At 45.6% G+C, this 25,072-nt stretch overlaps 1 protein-coding gene across 1 annotated transcript in view; it reads right to left on the reverse strand.

The window, feature by feature from the left end:
• Positions 1–25,072, reverse strand: part of parp4 (poly (ADP-ribose) polymerase family, member 4) — a 260,543-nt gene that overhangs the window by 58,645 nt on the left and 176,826 nt on the right. The window contains 3 exon segments of the mRNA XM_038818701.1: positions 1,195–1,332; positions 5,260–5,355; positions 7,648–7,728. Coding sequence (XP_038674629.1) covers positions 1,195–1,332; positions 5,260–5,355; positions 7,648–7,728 — 315 coding nt within the window.

Genomic DNA, 25,072 nt, shown 5'->3' on the forward strand with positions numbered 1-25,072 from the left:
AATTCAGGGCCAGAATAATATCCTGGACTAGTTTTGAATGCCTAGATGTGTTGCAAAGGAATTTCTCATAATTTTGAATTTTGCCCCTCAAATTGGCCTGTTGCTTTTAATCTATTTTCCTCATTAGTCAGATCATCATATAATGGGAGAGTACATAATAATAATAATCTTTATTGTCACAAGTAGGCTTATATTAACACTGCAATGAAGTTACTGTGAAAATCCCCGAGTTGCCATACTCCGGTGCCTGTTCGGGTACACAGTGGGAGAATTCATAAAATCTAATTCAGCGAACAAGTTACATTGTAATGCACAAGTTATTACAATTGTTTGGGACAATCTGTGTCCTTACCTTTCCATTATTGTTCGCATATACAAAGCTCAGGATATACAGAGTAGATGATGGGTGATTTAATGTCATTTCCAAACATCATCAGTGTTTATAATAAGCCAGTGGCGCAGTGGTTAGCATTGCTTAGCATTGCTGCCTATGGCGCCGAGGAGCCGGATTCGATCCTGGCCCCGGGTCACTGTCTGTGTGGAGTTTGCACATTCTGCCAGTGTCTGCGTGGGACTCACCACCACAACCCGAAGATGTGCAGCGTAGGTGATTAGCCACGCTACATTGCTGCTTAAAGAAAATAATTGGGTACACTAAATTTATGTAACACAAAATAAGCCAGCATGCATACTGCACTCTCCACCACAAAACATGTACCACACTTTAGCTTGGAACACTATATTCATTTGCAATTCTTTTTCAAAACTTCAAGCTGTTGAAATTAATCTCAGGTTGGCGCAAAATAGACAGTATTGGCTCAGTTGTTCATAATATGCAACACTGATAATTAATTGAATTGACTGCAATGTAACTGAACATCAAACACAAAGTATAATGGGCAGATGATCCTATACCGCCCGCCTTGTGCCACTGTCGGTGATAGATTTCAAGCCACAAATTCCTTTCTTTTTTCAAACTTTTAAACTGAAACACAATTTCATATTTCACATGATTTAACTGAAAAGTAGAATCAATGCATAAGGCAGCCATATTCCGGTCAGAATGCAGAAGACGGGTATTGAAGTTTTGAATCTGTCACACGGCTTAAGTGCTGACCCACTGCAACACCTCGGTTATCCCACTACTAAGCCACTCAGGAATCAAAAGATTATACCTATATTCTTTATACTCACCCTCTTTGAAGTGCGCAATTTGAAGTTTTGATGTTTAAATTTTTCTTCCCAGTCCATATATGACAGAATATCCACACTTTCTTTTGCGGCAAGTTCCTGAATAGATGGGCTGAGAATTAAATCTTCTTCCTGTTCATACTAAGCAAGGAAAACAAGACAAGGTTTAAATAGTTCATGTAGGGCAGCACAGCGGCAGAGGCCTCACGTGGCTGAGGACCAATGTTCAATCCCAGCCCCGGGTCACTGTCCATGGTTTTCAGATTCTCCCCGTGTCTGCGTGAACCTCACCCAAAAGATATGCAGGGTAGGTCGATTGGACGTGCTAAAATTGCCCCTTAATAGGAAAATGTAAAAAAAAATGAGTGCGCTTATCTTGAACATTTTTTTTTAGTTGTGTTTGGATGTTGAATACAACACCTGTAACCTGAGACTAATTACTAAGTCTCAGTAATAATTAAATCTCAGTTATAATTAAGTCTCAAGAACACCAGATGCTCAGTCTGGCAAGAACAGTTGATCCTCTATACTTTATTTTATAAAGCTGTTGTATTTACAAATATTTGGCATAGATGTTTAATGCTGAACAACCAACAGCACATAGTGAGAGCACACTTAAAAAAGTTCCACATTTTCAATTGGAAGAGCTTATGTGATGTATTTTCCTGCAATCTTGTGCCTATGTGATGTTCTGAAGCTATCTGTAATTAGTACTATGCAATATAAAACCTTGATTTAATCTCTGACAAAAATGAAGTGATGCACAGAATAATTACAGATCAGAGGCTATTCAGTCCACCTTAATTCATCTACTCACAGAGATGGACTTACTCTTTTGTGGGCCCTGCACTCTTTGGCAGGGAGGGCTCCCAAGTCATGCCCTGCCCTCTGGTGACGTGGTGGTTCACCCACAATGTGTTGCAGGTTATATTAACTAAATCACTGGAACATGGGATGAATAATGCACAGGGGCTTGCATTGTTCAGTACAAGTCAAAAATGCCAAATACTATTTCATAATTGTTGATTCAGCACCAGATGTGTTAAGATCCAGGACCAGACACCAACATTTGTTACTGGACAAGAACCCCAAAGACTTTTAAAAAATTTTAAACTGGGAGGAAAAGATACTTCACTCCAGGAGTGATTCCACTGAGCAATGAGTATCTTTTATATCATAACAAACTTTATTCTTAACACAGGATTAAACCCACTGTAATCACAGAAATTAGCTTACAATTAACAGTTAAGCAATTCTTAACAGGGGCTGGTTTAGCACACTGGGCTAAATCGCTGGCTTTTAAAGCAGACCAAGGCAGGCCAGCAGCACGGTTCAATTCCCATACCAGCCTCCCCGAACAGGCGCCGGAATGTGGCGACTAGGGGCTTTTCACAGTAACTTCTTTGAAGCCTACTTGTGACAATAAGCGATTTTCATTTAATTTTCAATGAAAGTGCACACTTCTTAACTTCTAACTAATACTTTCTCTATCTCCAATTAAGCAAAGCCCATCACAGATCAAAAGCCACATAAATAAAGTTATCAAACACAGGGATGCTTGCGTCTCTTGGGATAGAGATTTTTGGAAAAGACTGCTTGAAGAAAGAAAGATACCCTTTCAGGTACAAGCTGCAAATCTTGCTTTTGGAGACTACTGATTAACCCGATAGCCTTTGGAAAAAGCTCCTGCTCAGTTTCACGATCCTAGTCAAAAGCTAAACTGCCTGCCACAGACCTGGCTCGTCCCATTAATTACATCACCCGTATCTCACTAATTGAGTTATGACCATCTTACTAATGCTAACCATAACCTCTCAATTATCTAAACCCCAGAGAACCTTATTTTTGTAAACTAAATTCCATTAACCCTATATAGATAAACAATATACATGATTGGAATAAATATCTCAGTTTTACAACATCTTAATTGCACCTTCTGCAGACTCAAAGTCTGCCTGTATGTTAATAACAGGACTAGACAGGGTAAATGCAGGGAAGATGTTTCTGATGGTGGGTGAGTCCAGGACCAGGGGTCAAAGTCTGAGGATTCAGGGTAAACCATTTTGGACAGAGGTGAGGAGACATTTCTTCACCCAAAGAGTGGTGAGCCTGTGGCATTCATTACCACAAAAAGTAGTTGATGTTAAATTGTTGAATGTATTCAAGAGGCGGCTAGATATAGCACTTGGGGCAAATGGGATCAAAGGTTATTGGGAGAAAGCAGCATTAGGCTATTGAGTTGGATGATCAGCCATGATCGTGATAAATGGCAGAGCAGGCTCGAATGGCCAAAAGGCCTCCTCCTTCTCCAATCTTCTACGTATCTATAGCTGCTGCTGGTTATCTGCCTGCTCTCTGCTCTCACACTCGCAGACCAGTTGCCACCCATCCCACTGACTCTCAGCCCTGACGACTAGCTCTGGTCAAGTAGCCCGGGAAGTCGCTGCTCCCTGAAAATCACTACACTGGTGCTTGCCTGGCCCTCACATCTCCCAACTGCTCACCTCTTGCTTGGGTGGCTGGGCCTTGAGCCTCAATGACCGCGTAAGCTGCTTGGCTGCTGGCTTAATCTAGCCTGGTCTCTATTCTTTCTTTGGTTGGTTGCTTCCCTGCCCACCCTCAGCCCTGGCCTTGAGGTCAAGAGTCGTCCTGCTGCTCCTCTCGACGACTGTTGGCCAGCGGGCCGCCTCCTTGCCTTGCTGAAGGCTCTGCATGCTCACTTTTGCCTTAGGTTGCCAGGCTGAATGTCAGAAACCTTGTTGCTACACTCAATTAAAGTTTAGAAATTTCACACAAGCAGCAGTGCTAACCACTGCTCCACTGTGCTGCCCCATGATTCCTTATTATAGCATCAAATTGTTTCTTATGATTCTGTAAATAAATAAACAAATAACGTTTATTGTTACAAGTAGGCTTACATTAACACTGCAATGAAGTTACCCTATTGGGGCCTCACGGTAGCATGGTGGTTAGCATCAATGCTTCACAGCTCCAGGGTCCCAGGTTCGATTCTCGGCTGGGTCACTATCTGTGTGGAGTCTGCACGTCCTCCCCGTGTGTGCGTGGGTTTCCTCCGGGTGCTCCGGTTTCCTCCCACAGTCCAAAGATGTGCGGGTTAGGTGGATTGGCCATGCTAAATTGCCCGTAGTGTAAGGTTAATGGGGGGATTGTTGGGTTATGGGTATACGGGTTACGTGGGTTTAAATAGGGTGATCATTGTTCGGCACAACATCGAGGGCCGAAGGGCCTGTTCTGTGCTGTACTGTTCTATTCTTCTATAAGAAAAGCCCCTAGTCGCCACATTCCAGCACCTGTTCGGGATTCTCAGCTGCAACGGGAATTGAACCTGCGCTGCTGGCCTTGTTCTGCATCACAAACCAGCTGTCTAGCCCACTGAGCTAAACCAGATTCTAAGGTTTTTGCCTCCACTATTCCAACTGAAGGTGCTGATATGCAGGTTATTCCCCCACCCCAGCATGATCTTTGGGCCTGTGTTTTCTGGCTGATGCCTACCAAAAGGCTTCACTGCTGGTGACTAAGAACACAGCTACATATCTAAGTGGCCTGCAGCTGAGTCTTTGATCTCATATCTGCAATTCCAACCTGATGGCCCTGTTAGATAGCACACCTTCATTTGGGTCGGATAAAGTATGCACAGGTGTAACAGTCCCTTAACAAGCTCAATGCATTTTGTGATGCATCTATCTGGTACCCGAGCTGGTAGAGGTATGGGCCAGGGAGAGTGAAGAAGAAAACCAATTCTGTACCTCAGACTGGCACAGCTCCTGCAGTGGCGGAAAAAAACACTGGGCAAAACTTGGAAAATCTGATTGGATTAAGTGCCTGTTAGGCATCCAGCCTTCCCTGAAATTCAGGAGCCCAAGGGCCGCTGGCCAATCAGAGGCTGAAAATCAAAGGTCCCTTGGCCCAGAATTACAAGTAGTAACAGCAGAAATAAGAGCAAGCAAGACATTATAGGTTTTCATATTTAGTTTCAGAAGAAACATGAACATTTTAGATTAATCTTCATGTGTCCCCCATGCTTCCCTCTTGTTAACTTACACTTACCCTTTCTTCAATGGCTACAAAACTAGTAAATTGAGTCACAAGTGAATATTCTTTGCTGAGTTCAATGATGTACGATTTCAAAGTGGATTTCTTCATCTGGAAGGAAAATATATCAGGATTACACAGTCACCATTGCAAAGCCATCTGCCTGCATGTGCAGGGCAATGATTTGCTGGATGAAGCAACATTAGATTGTAAAAACTGTTTCTTAAATCAAAATAGGAATACTTTCAGTGCTAAAACTGCTACAGGTAATTCCAAATTCCTGAAATCAAACAAGTGTATATACAGAATGTTGGTGAGCCATCATCATTCTGATTCCCCAATGAAGAAAAAGGTTGATTTTCATTGTGGTGCCTCGAAATTGTTGTAGAGATTATGTGGATGATACTCAATTACAAAAAGTTGAAAAGCAACAATCACACGTAATTATTTGGCTGCACTGCCATCCTCAGCAGGTTTTCAGATTAACAATGATAACACAATGATCAAAAGTCAATCAGCAGAGAGAATAGGAGAGCCTCTGTAAGAACCTCTTCAATGTCATTGCCAAATGCTGTTCCGTGATTGGATCAAAGTCCGTGTACACCAATCCTTTCACCCATTCGAGAAGCATCTGATGCCAACATCATCGGCATGTCAGTTCATGCCCCAAGGTTTGTGGAGAATGCAATGAACAATTCTGATACTCCATTTCATGATCTAGCTAATTTAACATCTGGTGATCTCATCCATATGCTATTAGAATATAGTTCCAAGGAAAGCTCTGCTGAAATTATTGGGAGGGGGTTATTCTAGATATAATACTTTGTTGATTGTTGATGACTCCTGCAAGTGGTCCAAAGTGTATTTTCATCTGTTCAATGACTGCAAGGTCTCTTCAATTTCCTTGAAATATCACAAGAACAAGGACCCTTTTTCTGTGCTGCTTCTCAAAGAAAAACTGATCTTTTAAATGCTGTTGATCTTTCATGGTGAATACTGCCAAAGAGCTAGTTTCCTTGCTGGCTTTAGACTGAATTGCAAACAGCCATCAATAATCTTAAAATTGAAGGCTCTTGACCACTGAAGTATCCATCAAAAGGACTGCTTGGAATCATTGCCCTATTACCATTATCAAATGGACTCATATCTTACCCAGACACAGCTGTGTTAACATTTTGCTTGCTCTGCAACTTTCTCCTCTTCGACTTGCTCTTTTATGGAAGCTACTACAACCCTTTCAGACAGCGCACTTCAGACTATAATAACTCAAACGGCAGAAGTGGAGGTGAGCGCGAGACGGCAGTGAGATCCGTCCGGGAGAAGCAAGCGACAACACCAACACCAAACCCATTAGAGTATTGCCCACTGTAATTGTTTCTCCAGCACCCAAAATGTATATTTACCTCCCCAGTCTCTACCCCCCTCCCCCTCCCTCCCCCTACAAACAGTTGCCTACTTATGTGTTGTAAATAATTTTGCCAGGTGTACAGAGATGCTGCTGTTGAGCTGGTGCACAATACCCTACCAGTTATTCTATTTTATTTTTTATTGTATTTTAAAAATTATTTTCTATTTTCTTTGGTATGTTTGGGTGTGCCCTTTTCTTCGATATATGTGTATATATATATATATATATGTTTCCTCTCCTGTGTACATAACGGTAAATATAATTTGTTCAAAAACCCAATAAAAAACATTTATTAAAAATAGACTATAATAACCCACAGTGTAATCAGACACCTTGTCAATCACCTACAATGTTTGGAATTGAATGGGTGGCTTGATTCACTGTTCTTTACCAAATACTTTGAATTATCTCCCAGAGGGCACCCCATCTAGGTACAGTACAAATGATTAAGGCTTACATACCACATCTCTGCCCTACTGAGGTGGGCATATCACTAGGGTGTAACTTTAATACTTTAAAGCTTGGAATAATCTCAAAGTCCCAACTAAAATTTGGCAGCTTATATGGCAAACAATAACGAATATCATAAATAATGATATTAAAAAATCTTTACTTTTGTCACAGTTCTTATTAGCACAAACATATTTGCACAAACCAGAAAAGACAAAGAAACAGGAGAATGCAATGGCTACTACATGGGCTCTTCATCACTTTAGAAATTATGGTGGAATTGTTTCCTGGTTTTATTGGCAAAACACTTGGTTTTCTTCTAAGAGAATCAAACAGCAGCATGAAATCCTAAGGGTTCTTGAAAATAATTGCATTTCCAGCTTTTCAATGGTCTTTATTCTCTTCCTGATCTTATTGCATACTGAATTTTTATGGGATCAAATAAAATCCATTGATGCAACTAATATTTAAGTGACAACTGCACAGAGCAAGCTGTTTTCTACTGATGAACAATCATGTAAAATACTTCAATTAAAATTACACACCTCATGTTCACTTTCATCTGTATGTAGACTTCCATTTTCATAATCTCCAATAAGAGCTCTTGCTGTAAGGCGGTGAAGTATCTGCATATGAAAGAGATATCTATTACAGGATACTTTATTTTCATTTTTGTCCAAGCACAAGTGCCAATGTAAAATAAAAGAGTCCATTACTATAGGTAATAAACATTCACAGAAAGTAGGTTCTTTGTGGTAATTGGTGAACATGGAATTAGCCCAACTATTACAATGACTAAAGAACATTTTAAGTTTGTTATTGTTGGCAGAATGCTGGGAAATCTAGACAGGAATATTTAGTGACTCCATAGTGTATTTTGACTGTGGTGGCACTGATTTGTTTGTTTCATTAAAAATTAAATAGACTTTGCTTCATAACCTGAATCCACTGAGGATAATTTTAACTTTGGGCGATGATGTAAAATGAGCAATGTCAAATTAATTGTTCATTACACATCCACCGCAGGACTGGACAAAGGAAAATTTATTTAAAATATTCAAAACACAATGTATAATGTACAGTCCGAATAGACAGGTACCACAGCTTTCCCAATGTGCATAGGGCACTAGGGAATTGGCAAGATGAATGAAAATGGATAGAGGAGCGGGAGCTATGCTACTTAATAAACATCTACTTCAGAACCAATCCATCCCACAAAGCATGCTGGAGACACCTGGGATCACACTACTGGCACCAGCTAGATTTCACCGTCACCAGATGTACCATCCTCAAAGTGTCCTCATCACTCGTAGCTTTCACAGCACTGACTGTGACACTGACCAGTCTGTGGTGTACAACAAGGCCAGACTTCAGCCATGGGAATGATATCACCCCAGGAAGAAAGGTAGGTCCTTGGATCAACACTTGCCACACCACTGACACAGAGAGAACCCACGAATATACAAATTAGGAGCAGGAATAGACTCCTAGGTCCTTGAACTTGCTCCACCATTGAATGAGATCACAGTTGCTCGGATTGTACTCGCAACCCCACATTCTTACCTACCTCCGATAATCTTTCACCCGCTTGTTAATCAAAAATATATATAGCTCTGCCTTAAAAATATTTATTCTGCTTTCACTCCCTTTGGAGGATGAGAGTTCCTGAAACTCATGACCCCCAAAGAATGAATTTCTCATCTTAAATGAGTGACCCCGTATTTTTAAACATTGATCCTCGTTCTAGCTTCTCTAACAAGAGGAAATATCCTCTCCACATCCACCCTGCCAATACCCCTCAGGATTTGAAAGGTCTCGATCAAGTCACCTCTTACTCTTCTAAACACTAGTGGATATGAACCTAACCTTTCATAAGACAACTCACCCATTCCTGGTATTCGTCTGGTAATCCTTCTCTGAACTGTTTACAACACATTTATATTTTTCTTTAAATAAGGAGACCAATACTGTACACAATCTCCAGATGTGGTCTCACCAATGCCCTGCACAACTGAAGCATAATCTCCCTACTTCTGTAATTAATTCTCCTCTGTAAGAGTCCTTCCTGATGATTCCCTTATTTCCCCTTTCTTCATTTTTGCGTTATCATTTTTGATCCATGGATGCTGAATGGACCTGTATCTTTAAGTCAAGCAGCAGAGAGAAGGAGGAATTCAGAAGTTGCAATATAGTATATGGTGCTACTAGCTTTGGATAGCATGACCCAGACTTTTCGGCACCTGAGAGATCGGGTGTGACTCAGTTTGATTGATTGGCTGGTGGCCAATGAATTGGCCAAAAGGCTGTATTCTGCCTGGTAAGAGGTAGTGATTGATTCCTACTCGAGTGGAATGATTTTCAGAGACCTAAAGAGCTCAGTTTGAATCCTGAACACTCAGGAGAAAGGACTTTCTCTCTCTCCTGCTCCAAAAAGGCTGCGAGTTGCAATATTTTTGAAACTGCAGAGACTTGAACAAATCTACAGCGAACACCATTACAGACTGGGAAGCAGAAATCTCAAACCAAAAACCTGGTTTGAAGGACGTTGTGCGAAAAAACAACCATCTGAAACAAAGACTCCTACCTTTTTTTTAAATTTAGAGTACCCAATTCATTTTTTCCAATTAAGGGGCAATTTAGCTTGTCCAATCCACCTAGCCTGCACATCTTTGTTGTGGGGGTGAAACCCACGCAAACAAGAGGAGAATGTGCAAACTCCATACGGACAGTGACCCAGAGCTGGGATCGAACCGTGAGGCAACAGGGCTAACCCACTGCGCTGCCCCAACTCCTATCTTTTACACCTCTCTCCTCCGCTCTCTGTTTGTCTGTCTTGTGTGTGTATGCAGAGGATGGGGGGGGGGGGGGGGGGGGGCAAGTGGGGATTAGGAATTAGATAATAGTTAGTTAACCGGTTGTACTTGTTGCTTACTTCATTACATTTCTTGTCATAAATAAAAAATAATTGGTTCAATTTACAAACCTGGTGACTGTAATTATTGGGCAGCCAAGGGCTTGTTTCTAAGAATTATTGGTTAATTAAATTGTATTGCGACTCTTGGTCAAGTGGGCCTGGAATTGGCCACGCACTATCCCAGGGTGTTGTAACACCTCACAATAAATAATTATACTCTGTTAGCTTTCTGAATTACTTGCTGTACCTGTATACTAACCTTACTTGCGTCAACATCCTTCATCCAGGCTCTTTCAGACAACAACGCTCAAGGAGAGAATGCGGTGTCAAAGTGAGATCATCTGTGGAACACCATTTATAGATTTGTGCTCATTGTGTACAGGAAAAGAGATCAGAGGAATGTTGCCTAGTTTAACGTTTATTGGACTTAAATGGAGCCAGTTACTGCAACACTAGGAAAGACCTCATGAACTATGAGTAAATCCCTAGCAAACAAAATCGAGATACTCTCAGAGCTATCAGAATCAAGTCTCAGCAGGCTGCTCAGCACTGTGCCAATCAATACTGGCCGATACTCCGCAACAGCATATAATCTGCTGATGAATCTGGTGATGCTATAGGGATGTATGAAGGAATCAAGTAAGCATCACGCCCAGCAACAACCAAATCAGCCCCATTGCAGACAATGACAGAGATGACCATCAATGAACCTAACAAGCAGATGGAAAGTTGGAAAACTACTTCAAACCCGACACAAAATGGAAAACATTGTCACTGAGGAAATTTTAAACACCATTCCAGACTTTCATGTCATGGAGGAGCTATAAACCGAGTCCATCGTAGTGGATCTCAACAAGGCCATTGACAGCTCCAGGAAACGATGCCATTCCACCTGGAATCATCACAAATGGGAGACTGATACTACTGCAGCATCTCCCTGGACTTCTGTGTTTTGCCAAAAGGAAAGATTTGTATCTCAAGACATATGTTTTGGAAATATAAAATCCCTGTACAAAAACAAAGGGAATCACAGCGACTGCAATAATTACCAAGGCATCCCTTTGTTAAGTATTGTGGGGAAGTTCTTTGCTCACATTGCTCAAACCAGGTTGCAGATCCTGCTGTCAAGCATCTACCTTGAATCTCAAATGACTTCAGAGCTGGCAGATTGATAGTTGATGTAATTTTCTCACTTTGCTAGTCACAACAGAAGTGCTGGTGTACACTGCTCCTTCTGCACTGTAGATTCAATGATTCCATGAGGCCGTTGATCTTGTCAGCAGAGAATATGCAGTTTCCTGAGACACAATGGAGCAACATTAGACGCTTTCAAGATCTGCAGTGGGATAAAACAGGGCTACGTCCTGGCACCAACTCCCTGTGCCATATTTTTCTCCATGCTGCTATTATACACTTTTGGCAACTAAAATTAGGGTGTCTGTCTGCATGCCAAAGCTGACGTCAAGCTGTTCAACTTGGTAAGACTGTGCTTCAAGAGCAAAGGCCATAATGTCCTGGTCCATGAATTGTTGTTTGCTGATGGTGCTGTGTTGGTATGTCATACTGAATTTCACTTGCAACAGCTGGTAGATTGGGTCACCTAGACCTGCAAGGAGTTTGGACTGACAATCTGTGTCAGGAAGACCAATATTATTGGTTAGGATGTAGATACTCCACCTTCAATCAACAAAGACAACCTCATTCTGGAGCCTGTTGACAGCTTCACATGCCTTGCATCAACAATTACCAACAAACGTTCCTCAACCCCCACGCTGGTCAATGCCTTAGCTGTCATATCAAAGTTGAGAAGTCGAGTGTGTACCATTAGCAAACTAACCAAAAATACAAAGCTCTGTGTTCTCAGCACCTTTTACAGTGGTGAATATGGACAAATTGTACAAGCCAAGAAAAGTGGCAGAACAGCTTCCATCCCTGTTGCCTCAGAGAAATACTGGGTATCTTCTGGCAAGGCAGAGTGCCGAATATGGACATCAACATGTAGGGATCCCCAGCATGTTGCTATCTTGAGTAAGCAGCGATTCCATTGGCTTGGTCATGTAACCTGAATAGATGACAGCTGCATCCCCAAAGACATGCTCTATGGTGAGCTTGCTAATGGCCCATGTCTGCAATACAAAGATGTCTGTACACAAGATTTCAAGTTGACCGGGTTTAGAGTTGATGCATGGGAAGCCCTCTCTGTTGACCAGATTGTTTGGAGACAAGTAGTTAAGAAATGCATGGAAAAAGCAAAGGACTAAAAAAATGACCAGACGGCAGAAAAAAAAGCCCATGGGAAAGAAAAGTCATCAATCGATTGGGCTAACACTATTCACCTGTGCCAACGGCAGAAGGGAACACCACCCATGTATTGGCTTCTACAGCTACAACAGGCAATGTTCAACTCTGGGTGCAGTCCATCATCTCCTGCACCACCCTGGGTGCAGTCTATCATCTCCTCCAACAGACAAATGCCAAACAAGAAGAAGAATAGACCAGTAATTCTGCCAATGTTTTACGACTATATTTATTATGAAGGCATTTGAAATTAAAAACGCCCTCAAAGGTTCAGTTGATAAATTAGCTGGCCAGTTTTAATTGAGTGATACAGACCAAGAACGCCCAGCTTCAATCACTTGTTTGCGCTGTAACAAATGATCTTAGTGAGGGCAGTAATTTGTTGTTCTAGAAATTATCTAATCTCTGGGCAGCATGGTGGCGTAGTGGTGAGCACTGCTGCCTCACGGCGCCAAGGTCCCAGGTTCAATTCCGGCTCTGGGTCATTGTCCATGTGGAGTTTGCACATTCTCCCTATGTTTGCGTGGGTTTTGCCCCCACGATCCAAAAGGGTAGATGGATTGGCCACACTAAATTGCCCCTTAATTGGAAAAAATTAATTGGGTACTGTAAATTTATTTAAAAAAGAAGACATTATATAATCTGATTTTGTTTTTTGCTTTAATCTGGTACAGCAAACAAAGTAACAAAATATATTTAGTTGGTGGCCAATGGAATGCCAGGCAGTCTAAACCATTGAAAACAGCTGTTTACATCAGTTCTCTGGTGAAGCTGCTAATCTTGACAAACATCTTAGAGCTGAAAAATCTATACTTTGTATATCAAAAGGGAACTCATTTAAAATCCAATAAATATTCTTGTGATCACTGTGATATACCAACTATAATCTATATATAATAGAAGTTGTTCATCATCACTGTAAATTCTATGATCTATGAGCTACATGTGTATTATATGTGTTACTGTTGTAGTTTTACCATCCGACCAGCAGGAGTCCCCGGACCCGGGATGCACCATGCGTTCCTGCAGAAGGTGTATGTTAGGAGTTGATAGCAGTCGCAGATTAGAGTAGCTCTGTTGTATCTTAGTGTAAGTTAATGTTAGACATTTATTTCCAAATGTATTCATCTTAGACATTTTAGTTATTTGTTAATGTAGTGTTCGTAATAAATAGCTTTGTTTATAAAACAAAGTCTAATATTCTTTGTTCATATCAGCCAATCAAAGAACATTACAATCACTATGTGGCATAATATTTAAAGCATATGTTCAATTTCTTCCATTCACTATTTTTAGAAATTGTGCTTTATAAAATATTTTTCTAGATATACCAAGTCGAAGAAACCAACAAATTTGCTCATGTGGCCAATGTTGCAAAGCACTACAGACAGGGACAGCCAAGGGCTTGGGTCCTGATAGGGGAACAGACAACGAGGAAAAGGGGCACATGATCTCTCCCAAAGAAGCAGCTGGACCTCTCCATATAACTCCAGCAGCTTTAGGCATTTTCCTCAAATGTCCAATACCTGCTGAAGGAGATGTGGACGCTCCAAATGGAGTTTGGCTAGTGTTGACGGGGGAGGTGGTGGGACAACTGTGCAGAGCCAAACGGGCAGTGCATGAGAATGGGGAGAAATGGAGCAGGATGCTCGTGTACTCGTTGAGGAGGCAGGCGGCGAGGGAGATTGGGTGGGTGAGGGATGGAGGGGGAGGTAATGGAGCCCGAGGATGTAATTGGGGTGTTTGAACTTTTTATTGGAAATTGTACAGCTTGGTGCCCCTGGTGGGGGATGAGGTCATGAGAAGTTGTCTGGATGGGCTGGAGTTCCTTAGGGTGAATGAGGCGAGGGTACAGGGGCTGGAGGCCCCAATTGGACTGGAGGTGGTGATGGATTGTGTGGGGTTGCTGCAGTTGGGGAAGGGCCTGGGCCCGGCCAGGTTCCGAGTGGAGTTTTATAAGAGGTTTGGGTTGGAGCTGGGACGCCTGTTAGTGGAGATGTACAATCAGACGGCGGTGAGAGGCAAACTTTCTCCCAAGCTGTGTCAGGCGTCTATCGCGCTCATTTTAAAGAAAGACAAAGACCCGGAGCAGTGTGGATGTACCGCCCGATATCATTGTTGAATGAACCAGGAGCTGGTTTAGCACACTGGCCTAAATAGCTTGCTTTTAAAGCAGACCAAGGCAGGCCAACAGCGCTGGTTCAATTCCCGTACCAGCCTCCCCGAACAGGTGCTGGAATGTGGTGACTAGGGGCTTTTCACAGTAACTTCATTTGAAGCCTACTTGTGACAATAAGCAATTAAAAAAATAAACACATGTTGATTTTAAGATATTGCCGAAAGTGCTGGCAATGCGGATAGAGAACTGTGTGCTGAGGGTGAAGGGAGGATCAGATGAGGTTCACGAAGGGGCGACAGCTATTGGCCTATGTTTGGAGGCTATTGAATGTGATAATGATGCCCTCGACTGGCCGGGAGGCGGAGGTGGTTGTGTCTATGGATGTGGAGAAGGCTTTTGACCATGTGAAGTGGCCGTACTTAGTTGATGTTGGTTTGGGTTTGGGCAGGGCTGAGTGAGTTTGTTTAATAGGGTTCCAAAGGCGTGTGCGAGGGACCAATAGTGTCGATTTGGAGTATTTTTGGTGGCACTGGGGTGACTAGGCAGGGGCGTCCACTCTCCCCTTTGCTCTATGCCCTAGCAATTGAACCGCTGGCAATGACGCTTAGGGCTTTGAGGGGGTGGCAGGGCATTGATGCGGGGAGGGGGGAGGAACACTGGGTCTCTTTATATGCTGATGACCCTTTTCTTATATATTGCGAACCCGGTTGAGTATTTCAACAGGATTATGGGGATCTTGGGGAGTTCAGTTTTTTTTTTGGATATAAGCTCAATATGGGGAAAAGTGAGGTATTCTTGATTTAACGCCTGGGTACGGGAGGGTTAAGGAGGTTGCTGTTTCGGTTGGAGGGGCGAGATTTAATTATCTGGGGATACACGTGGCAAAGAGCTGGGCCCAGCAGCACATGTTGAATCTGGCAAAGCTGATGGAAGGAATGGAGGAGGACTTTCGAAGGTGGGATGTGTTGTCTTTGTTGTTGGCTGGAAGGGTCCAGACAGTAAAGATGATGGTGTTGCCAAAGTTTTTGTTCGTGTTTCAGAATCTCCCGATTTTCGGGTAGAAGTATTTTTTTGTAGGGCGAATAAGATGATACTGGGGTTTGTGTGGGTGGTATGGTTCTCCGGACCAGGAGGGTGTTTCTAAAATCTGGAAAAGGATGGGGGTGGCACTGCCAAATCTGCAGAATTATTACTGGGCGACCAACATAGCTATGGCCCAGAAGTGGGCAGTGGAGGAGAGGTTGGTGTGGCAACATGTGGAGGAGGCTTTTTGTAAAGAGAGAAGTTTGAGGGGTTATTGTTGGTGCCTCTTCCGTTCTCGCCGACCAGGTACTCCACAAGCCCGGTGGTGGTATCAGCGTTGAGGGTGTCAGCAGCTTTGCAAGATGCTGGATGCAAAGTTTCAGGGGTGGGGTGTGGGGGCAGTTTGGGTTACAGTGTTTTTCAGACCAGTTTGTGGGGGGGGGGGGGGGGGGTAAGTTTGCGGAATTAGAAGAGCTTGAGCAGGTGTACTTGCTGCCGAGGGGGAATGGGTTCAGCTACCTGTGGGTGAGGGACTTCTTGAGAAAGGAGATGGGTTTGCTCCCGCAGCTGCCATCTCCAGTGCTACAGGACAAGCTGTTGTCTGAGGATGAGATAGGCGAGAGCAAGGTGTCAGATATATATGGGGAGCTGATGAAAAGGGAGGGTGCCCCAGTGGAGGAGGTCCAGCGCAAGTGGGTAGAGGTCTTGGGAGGGAAGATGCAAGCTGGGCTGTGGAGTGAGGCTCTGCAGAGGATAAACTTGTCCTTGTGTGCAAGACTGAATCTCATACAGAATAAGGTAGTGCACAGGACTCATATGGCGGGGTCTAGGATGAGCCGAGTTTTTTCAGGGGTGGAAGGTAGGCGTGGACAGTGTGCAGGGAGTCCAGTGAATTATGTCCACATGTTTTGGGTATATCCGAGGTCTGGAAAGAGTTTGCAAATGTAATGTTGAAGATTTTGGGAGTGGAGGTGGCGCCGAGCCCGTGGGTGGTGATCATAGAATCATATAATTTACATTGCAAAAGGAAGCCATTTAGCCCATCGAGTCTGCACCGACCCTTGGAAAGAGCACCTTACCTAAGCCCACATCTTCACCTTATCCCCGTAAATCCACCTTTTTTGGACATTAAGAGTAATTTAGGATGACCAATCCACCGAACCTTCACATCTTTCGACTGTGGGAGGAAACCGCTGGAGGAAACCCATGCAGACACGGGGAGAACGTGCAGACTTCACACAGACAGTGACCCAAGCCGGGAATTGAGACTGGGACCCTGGAGCTGTGAGGCAACTGTGCTAACCACTGAGCTACCGTGCCACCCATGATATTTGGGATGCCAGAGAATCTGGGAATGCAGGTGGGGAGAGAGCTAAGGGCGTAGATTAATTTTCAAATCGTTGGAAGAAATCCAGACTATCCCTTAATTTTGCTTACTCAACAGCAACATCAGGAGTGCTCAGAGAGTTGGAGGCGGGAAAGCATTTGTTTTTTCCAGCCAGCGTGTCAAGAGTAATACTAGTCGATTGAATCAATGTGTGGACTCAAAAGCTTCTAGAATACAAGCAAAGAAAGAAAATAAAGAGTTAGGTTGTGTTAAGATGAGTTTACTTCCTGAAGGTGGGGAGCATTTTTCAGCTGCGTGCCTTCTCATGTGGCGGACTGCAATATCAGATTGTCGGACTCAAGTGAGAGGGAGGGAGAGGGAGCAACTGCTCCAAAAGAAGACAAAAAAAAGAGAAAAAACTAATATGATAATAACAAAGATTAAGCAGAATTAATGCTGAAATTTCTGGTTTTAAAAGAATGATGTTTGCGAAAAAAAAATATTTTTTCTTAAAGCCACAGTCCAACCAAGAAAATAAATTAGAGGGAAGGAAAAGTTGAAAAAGTACTGCAGCTTAAGAACAGGTAACTGCAATGGTGGGAAAAGGTAGTGCTATGGAACCATTCAATGAGAATGCAGAAGTAATTGACTAAGACCCTTGAAGGGCACTTCTTGCCCAAACTATTGATTAGTGCAAAGAGATTCAGATTTCATCGACGTACCCAAGAGGGTAAACATATTCAACAATTTGTAGCCGTTGTATGGCAACCAGCAAAGAATTGAGAGTTTGAACCAACCCTTGAGGACATGCTGCGAGTCATCCTTTGTGTGCTGATTGAGAAATGAGGCAATTCAGCAATAATTGCTGACAGAAAGCTCTCTATCATTCAAACTTGCTGTTAAAATAGCAGAGTCTATGGAATTGGCAGCTAAAGAAGCTACCCAAATCAGAGCTCGCGCCAAAATAAACAAGATAAATACTGAGAAAGGAAGATCTCTCAACACGCAAGCATGCCATCGGTGTGCCCAGGTGGGGCACTCTCCACAAGAATGTTGGGCGTCGAGAAAACAGCTGTCGTAATTGTGGCAGGAAAGGTCACATAGCAAAGGCGTACTGGCCAGACAGAATCCTCAAACCTTGAAGATGGGTAAACACAAGAACGCACCCAAAGATGGAGTGATCAAGACAATGACAATGAGCGATTGGGCAACCCCAATCGTCCCAATTATCAAGTCAGATGGCTCAGACAGAATCTGTAGTGATTTTAAAATGACGATAAATCCAATGGTGTGTGCCCACCAGTATCCCTTATCATTAGTAAGAGGACCCATTTGCTGGATTGTCAATGGACAACGGTTCAGTGAGATAGATTTGTCCCAAGCGTAGCTCCAGATGAAGGTAGTAACTGAGTAGCAACCTCTTCTCACAACTGTAACACATAAAGGACTGTTCAGGGACAAGCGTCTACTGTTCAGAATAATGTCAGCATTATTCCAAACGCGCATGGACCAAGTCCTAGTGGCCACAACGGTGTTCAATAAATAATGACATCTTAATTACTGGCAGGGCTGAACAGGAATTTAGAAGAGACATTGGAGCTTAATGAAAGACACAGGGCGGGATTCTCCAAACCCCCGCCGAGTCGGGGAATCCCCGGGCGGGTGGCACGAATCCCGCCCCGCCGCCCCGATGCCAGCTGCTCTATTCTCCAGCGCCTTTTTTCAGGCGGGGGCAGGGTTTACGCCACAGCGGTCGAGGGCCGCTGGCAGCGGCCCGGCCCTCTCGGCAATTCTCCGGGCCCCGATGGGCCCAACGGCTGTCTGTTTTTGGCCAGTCCCGCCGGCGTGGGTTACGTATGGTCCCACATGGTGGGACCTGGCAGGTAGTCTTCGGCTGGGGCGGTCTTCGGGGAGGCGTGCGGGGATCCGACCCCGCGGGGGGGGCTGCTGCACGGTGGCCTGGTCTGCGATCAGGGCCCACCGATCTGCAGGTGAACCTGTGCTGTGGGGGCACTCCTTCCTTCCGCGCCGGCCCCGAAAGGGTTCCGCCATGGCCGACGTAGAGAAGAGAATCCCCCCGCGCCTGCGCCAAATCACGCCAGCCCTTTGGCTCATGCACGAACTCACGCAGTCCTTTTGGCACCAGCTGGAGCTTTCCTTCCACAATTACGACAGCTGTTTTCTCGACGCCCAACATTCTTGTGGAGAGTACCCCACCTGGGCACACCGATGGCATGCTTGCGTGTTGAGAGATCTTCCTTTCTCAGTATTTATCTGGTTTTAAAAGAATGATGTTTGCGAAAAAAAAATATTTTTTCTTAAAACCACAGTCCAACCAAGAAAATAAATTAGAGGGAAGGAAAAGTTGAAAAAGTAGTGCAGCTTAAAGAACAGGTAACTGCAATGGTGGGAAAAGGTAGTGCCATGGAACCCTCCGGCGTCCACCTAGCCCCCAGGCCAGGTGAGAATTCCTCACCTTGGTGGACTGTTGACGCCGGAGTCGTTGGCACCTGTTTTCCTGCCAGTGTGGGGAATTAGTCCCCGGAAAGGAGAATCCCAGCCACAATCTTTGCTTCAAGAGAGAGAAATGCAAGTTTTTCCCATCATCAATCAGCTATCTAGTAATTGATCGGGATGGTCTCCCACAAGGAATTAAGACAATGACTGCGATTTTAGATCCACCAAGACTGCAGAATATATTGCTATGGAGGTCTCTTTTAGAACTTAACAATTACTATTGAAAATTAATTCCAAATGTTACCACCATGTTAAAACCACTCCATACATTATTTAAAAAAAATAAATTTAGAGTACCCAATTATTTATTTTCCAATTAAGGGGCAATTTAGCGTGACCAATCAACCTAACCTGCACATCTTTGGGATGTGGGGGTGAAACCCAGGCAGAAACGGGGAGAATGTGTAAACTCCACACGGACAGTGACCCAGGGCCGAGATTCTAACCCGGGTCCTCAGCGCCATAGTCCCAGTGCTAACCACTGTGCCACATGCTCCCCTAACACACCATACATTATTAAGTGCGAACCATTAATGGGCTTGGACAAAAGGACTGCAAAGCAGCATATATTGAAGTCAAAAATTAGAAGAAATCGTAACTCTTAGTTCATTTTGATCCTAATTTATAAATACAACTTAAATGTGACACATCGCCCTTTGGGGTGGGTGCAATTGTCCTCTGTATAATGTCAAATCGAGATGAAAGATCAAGATCTTTCACTTCGAGAACATTGACAAGTGCTGAACAGAATTATGCTCAATTGGAAATGGAAGCCTTAAGTACAGTTTTTGGAATCAAATGATTTCAGTATTACCTGTATGAAAGACATTTTACCTTGTAAACAGACCACAGAACTTTGACGATTTTTGGTCCATACAAAGGAATACCATCTCCAGCTGCGAGTCATTTGCAGAGATGCTCCCTCAACTTATCAGCACGTAATTACGAGATTAAGTACAGAAAATCTGAGCGACATGCGAATACTAATGCTTTATCAAGTCTACCAATTCCGGACAAAGCCAAATCACAGGAGAACAATGTGAACTGTGTGTACTTTTTCCAGGTTCATAGTGTACCTATTAGACTTCTGTTGACAGCCATGGTGTTAGTGGTCGCACATTTGGCAGCTCACGCTCAAGGCTTTTTTCTTCCCTTTTCCCTGTTTGTAGGGTGAATGTTTTGTGGAAAAAAGGTGCAGGGGTGACTGGAGAATAGTTTAAATCCGCTGGTGGACGGATCCACAGATCTGGGCCGGGATTCTCCCCTACCCGGCGGGGCGGGTGGTCCCGGCGTAGCGGAGTGGCGCCAACCACTCCGGCGTCGGGCCTCCACAAAAGGTGCGGAATTCTCCGCACCTTTAGGGGCTAGGCCCGCGCCGGAGTGGTTGGCGCCACGCTGACTGGCGCCCAAAACCGGCGCCAACGGCCTTTGACACCCACCGCCCGGGCTAGCCGAAAGGCCTTCGCTGGTTCGCGCATGCGCCAGTGTGTCAGCGGCCGCTGTGTCACCACCAGCGCATGCGCGGTAGGTGACACAGGAGGTCTCTTCCACCTCCGCCATGGTGGAGGTTGTGGCGGCGGCGGAAGAATAAGAGTGCCCCACGGCACTGGCCCGTCCGCCGATCGGTGGGCCCCGATCACGGGCCAGGCCACCGTTAGGGCAACCCCCGGGGTCCGATCGCCCCGTGCCCACCCCAGGACCCCGGGGGCCCGCTCGCGCCGCCACTCCCGCCGGCACCAGAGGTGCTCCAATTCCCGCCGGCGGGAGAGACCTGTCAGCAGCGGGACTTCGGCCCATCGCGGGCCGGAGAATCACCGTGGGGGGCACGCTGATCGGCGCGGCATGATTACCACTGCCGCCGATTCCCGGGTGGCGGAGAATTCCGGCCACGGCGGGGGCGGGATTTACGCCGGTCCCAGGCGATTCCCCGACCCTGCGGGGGGTCGGAGAATTCCGCCCTTGAAGTGGGTCGAGAAGAAGGGAGTAGTTGGAACAAGAGAATCTTTGTGCAACACAGGTCAAGATGGCAGAGGATAAAGGGTCTGCCCTGCCTGCCCAATGGTCGACAGAGCACCTAGTGGACTTCTTAAATGGGAAGTTTTGCCATCAGAGGAGGGAGACCCAGGAGGACCTAGCCAAGGCGGTGGAACCATTAAAAGCAAGAACTGACTGCATGGCACAGAGGTTGGAGTCCCAGAGCCAGACTATTTGGAATGTGGAGGAGGTGATGGGGTCGCACGAGGAGTAGCTCACCTCGTTGGTGGTTGAAGTAGGTCTGATGCAAGAGACCCAGAAGTGGTTAAAGGAGAAGTTGGAGGATGTTGAAAACCACTCCCGGGGACAAAAATCTAAGAATCGTGGAGATGCCTGAAGGCATCGAGGGAGCGGATGCCGGCACGTATGTAGCGAAGATGTTGGAGAAGATGATGGGGGAGGGGGCCTTTGACTGGCTCCTGGAGCGCGCAGGGTGAGGATGTGAAAGCCACAGGCAAATGAGCCACCGAGGGCAATGGTGGTGCGTCTTCACCAGTTCCTGGACCAGGAGTGGCAGATGAGGAGATGCACCTGGGAGGGGAGCAAGTTTCAGATGTACCAGGACCTGGGCGCAGACCTGGCGAAGAGGAGGGCCGGGTTTAATCGGGTGAAGACTGTCCTCTAATAAGGGGTGAAGTTTGGGATGTTGCACACGGCCTGCCTCTGGGTGACTTTTAATAGCCGAGAACATTATTTTGGAACACCAGAGGAGGAGATGGAGTTTTTAAGGAGACAATGGACTGGCAGGAGAAGGAGGACATTGAACTGTGGAGGAGGTGTAAGGAGATTAATAATTTTTCTGTCCAATTTTTCTTGTATCTTTTTTCTTGTTGTTGGTTTTTGAGAACTTTTCTCCTTTTTGAAATGTTTTATTGCATTTTTAAATTTTTTTTCCAATTAAGGGGCAATTTAGCATGCCCAATCCACCTACCCTGCTGGGATCGAACCGGGGACAAAAGTGCCGTGAGACAGCAGTGCTACCCACTGTGCTGCCATGCCACCCTTGTTTTATTGCATTGAGGATGAGTTCATATTTTTTATTGTTTCATTGTTGTTTGTGAGGTTGCGAGTGGGGGGGGGGGGGGGGGAAGAGAGAATCAGCGGGGTTTGGAGGCTTAGGCGTCTTGGGCCGGGACTGCTAGACTAGCTGGGTGGGTTAGTTAATTGGAGCGCAGTGGGGGATGATCAGGTGGTTCGTGTAGCAGAGGGGGATGGGGTTGTTGTTTTGTTCACGGGAAGGGGGGAAGCTGCTGACAAAGGTGTTGCTGTGGCGTAGCATGGGAGGGAGTAGTGACAATGGACATCCGAGGGTGGGCATGGAGGGTCGCGTGGCATGTGCCAGGGACTGGCTCAAGAAAGGATATGGTGGATCGGCAGGGGTGGGGGAACGGGTGCCCTCCGACCAGGCTGGTCACATGGAATGTGAGGGAGCTGAATGGGGAATGTGAGGGAGCCGAATGGGCCAGTTAAATGATCGCGCGTTTCACGCACCTGAGGAGCTTGAAGACGGACGTGGCATCTTTACAAGAAACCCAGTTGAAGATCGGGGATCAGACAGGGCTGAGGAAAGGGTGGGTAGGGCAAGTCTTCCATGCGAGGTTAGACATGAAGACGTGGGGGGTGGCGGTGCTGGTAAACAAATGGGGGGGGATGTCAATGGTCCTAGTAAACGTTAATGCCCCAAATTGGAACAATGTGGAGTTTATGGGGTGGATATTGGGGAGGATCCTGGACCTGGACTCGCATCAGTACGCCGCATTGGATGGACTTGCAACTGGATCGGGGGCGGCCCAATGCCCGTAGTGGAGGCTGTATGTTGGGTTGTTAGTAGATGAGGTGTGTGAACGGGTGAGCGCCGTCATCCAGGGATATGTGGAACTAAATGATACAGGTGAGGTCTTGGCTGCCAAGCTGTGGGAGGTGCCCAAAAGCAATGGTTAGGGGGAGTTCATATCGATCCGGGCACATAGGGAGAAGCAAGAGGGAGTAGAGATGGCAAGGTTGGTGGACGAGATTCTGCGGGTGGACAGGAGGTATTCGGAGGACCCGGTAGCTCGATTGTTGAAGGAGAGGCAGATGCTCCAGATGGAATTTGGGCTGGTGTCCACGGGGAAGGCATTAGGGCAGTTACGGAGGGCCAAAGGGGCAATGTACGAGTACAGGGAGAAGGTTAGTCGGATGCACGTCCACCAACTCAGGAAGCAGGAGGCGGGGAGGGAGATTGGAAGGGTGAAGGACGGGTGCTACTGGACCCGGTAGGGGTGAACGAGGTATTTGAGGAGTTTTACAGGAAGCTTTATGAATCGGAGCTCCCGATTGGTGGGGGAGGGAATGCGGCGATTTCTGGATGGGTTGGAGTTCCCCAAGGTGGAGGAGGACCTGATAGAGGGGTTTGGGAGCACCTATTGGGCTGGCGGAGGTGATGGAGGGTATGGGGGCGAGGCAGGCAGGGAAGGCCCCAGGCCCAGATGGCTTCTCAGTACATTTTATAAAAGGTTTTTGGGAGACCTGGGACCCCGGCTGGTAAGGGCATTTAATGAGGCGAAGGAGAAGGGGGAGCTTCCCCCCCCCCCCCCAACGTTATTGCAGGCCTCGATATTTTTAATTTTGAAGAAGGGCAAGGACCCAGAGTAGTGTGGGTCCTACTGCCCGATATCACTGCTGAATGTAGATGGCAAGTTATTAGCAAAGGTCTTGGCCTCGCGCTTTGAGGACCGTGTGCTGGGGGGTGATAGGAGAAGACCAGACGCGGTTTGTAAAGTGAAGCATCTGTCAGCTAACATTAGGCATTTGTATCGTATGTCACATGATTACGTGGTGACATCATGAGAGGCATCTGGGAGACTTCCCTCTGTTCCACCTTAGACTTTGAGCAAGCAACACCAAGTCTGATGATCTGGCTAAGTAACCTACAATGTCCTCGTGGGTAGAGTTAAGGCGGACTTGCAAAGGTGGGATAGTCTCCCATTAATGTTGACTGGCCAGGTCCAATCGATAAAGATGAACATCTTGCCGAGATTTCTATTTTTATTTCAGTGTCTCCCGGTGTTTCTGCCCAAGTCATTTTCCCGAAAGTGGAGCAGCTTATTTCTGGTTTTATTTGGGCGGCTAAGGCCTCGAGGAGTTTGGGGGGGGTGCTTCAGAGGGAGAGGGCTTTCAAAAAATAAATTTAGAGTACCCTATTATTTTTTTCCAGTTAAGGGGCAATTTAGTGTGGCCAGTCCACATACCCTTCACATCTTTGGGTTGTGGGGCTGACACCCATGCGGACATAGGGAGAATGTGCAAACTCCACACGGACAATGACCCAGAGACAAAATCGAACCCGGGTCCTCGGCGCCATGAAGCAGCAGTGCTTACCATTGCCTTACCGTGCCTCCCAAAGGAAGAGGGTGTGGTGCTGCCAAATTTGCTGTATTATTATTGGGCGGTTTTGTGAGGGCCATGAAGAATCCAGCACAAGTTTGAGAGTCAAGCAGAAAGTAACCCTATTTACAAGAATATGTATAGAGGACCAGTAATTCATTACTGGTTTCCTCTCTAGCCAGTACCACACAGGCCAGCTCTATTTATACAGCTGTGCTGCTGGTGATTGTCCCCCCACAACCTCATTGGGGGAGCTCATATTCCTCAAGTAACATGGGGTAACCAATTGTCCCCAGCCAATAGGATCTGGGCAAGTTATAACTGTTGCCTAATGCAGAGGAGGTGCTGTTATGGTGCAGGGACCTGAGGCTC

This window comes from Scyliorhinus canicula, chromosome 14 (genome assembly GCF_902713615.1).
Source record: "Scyliorhinus canicula chromosome 14, sScyCan1.1, whole genome shotgun sequence".
Classification (NCBI taxonomy): domain Eukaryota; kingdom Metazoa; phylum Chordata; class Chondrichthyes; order Carcharhiniformes; family Scyliorhinidae; genus Scyliorhinus; species Scyliorhinus canicula.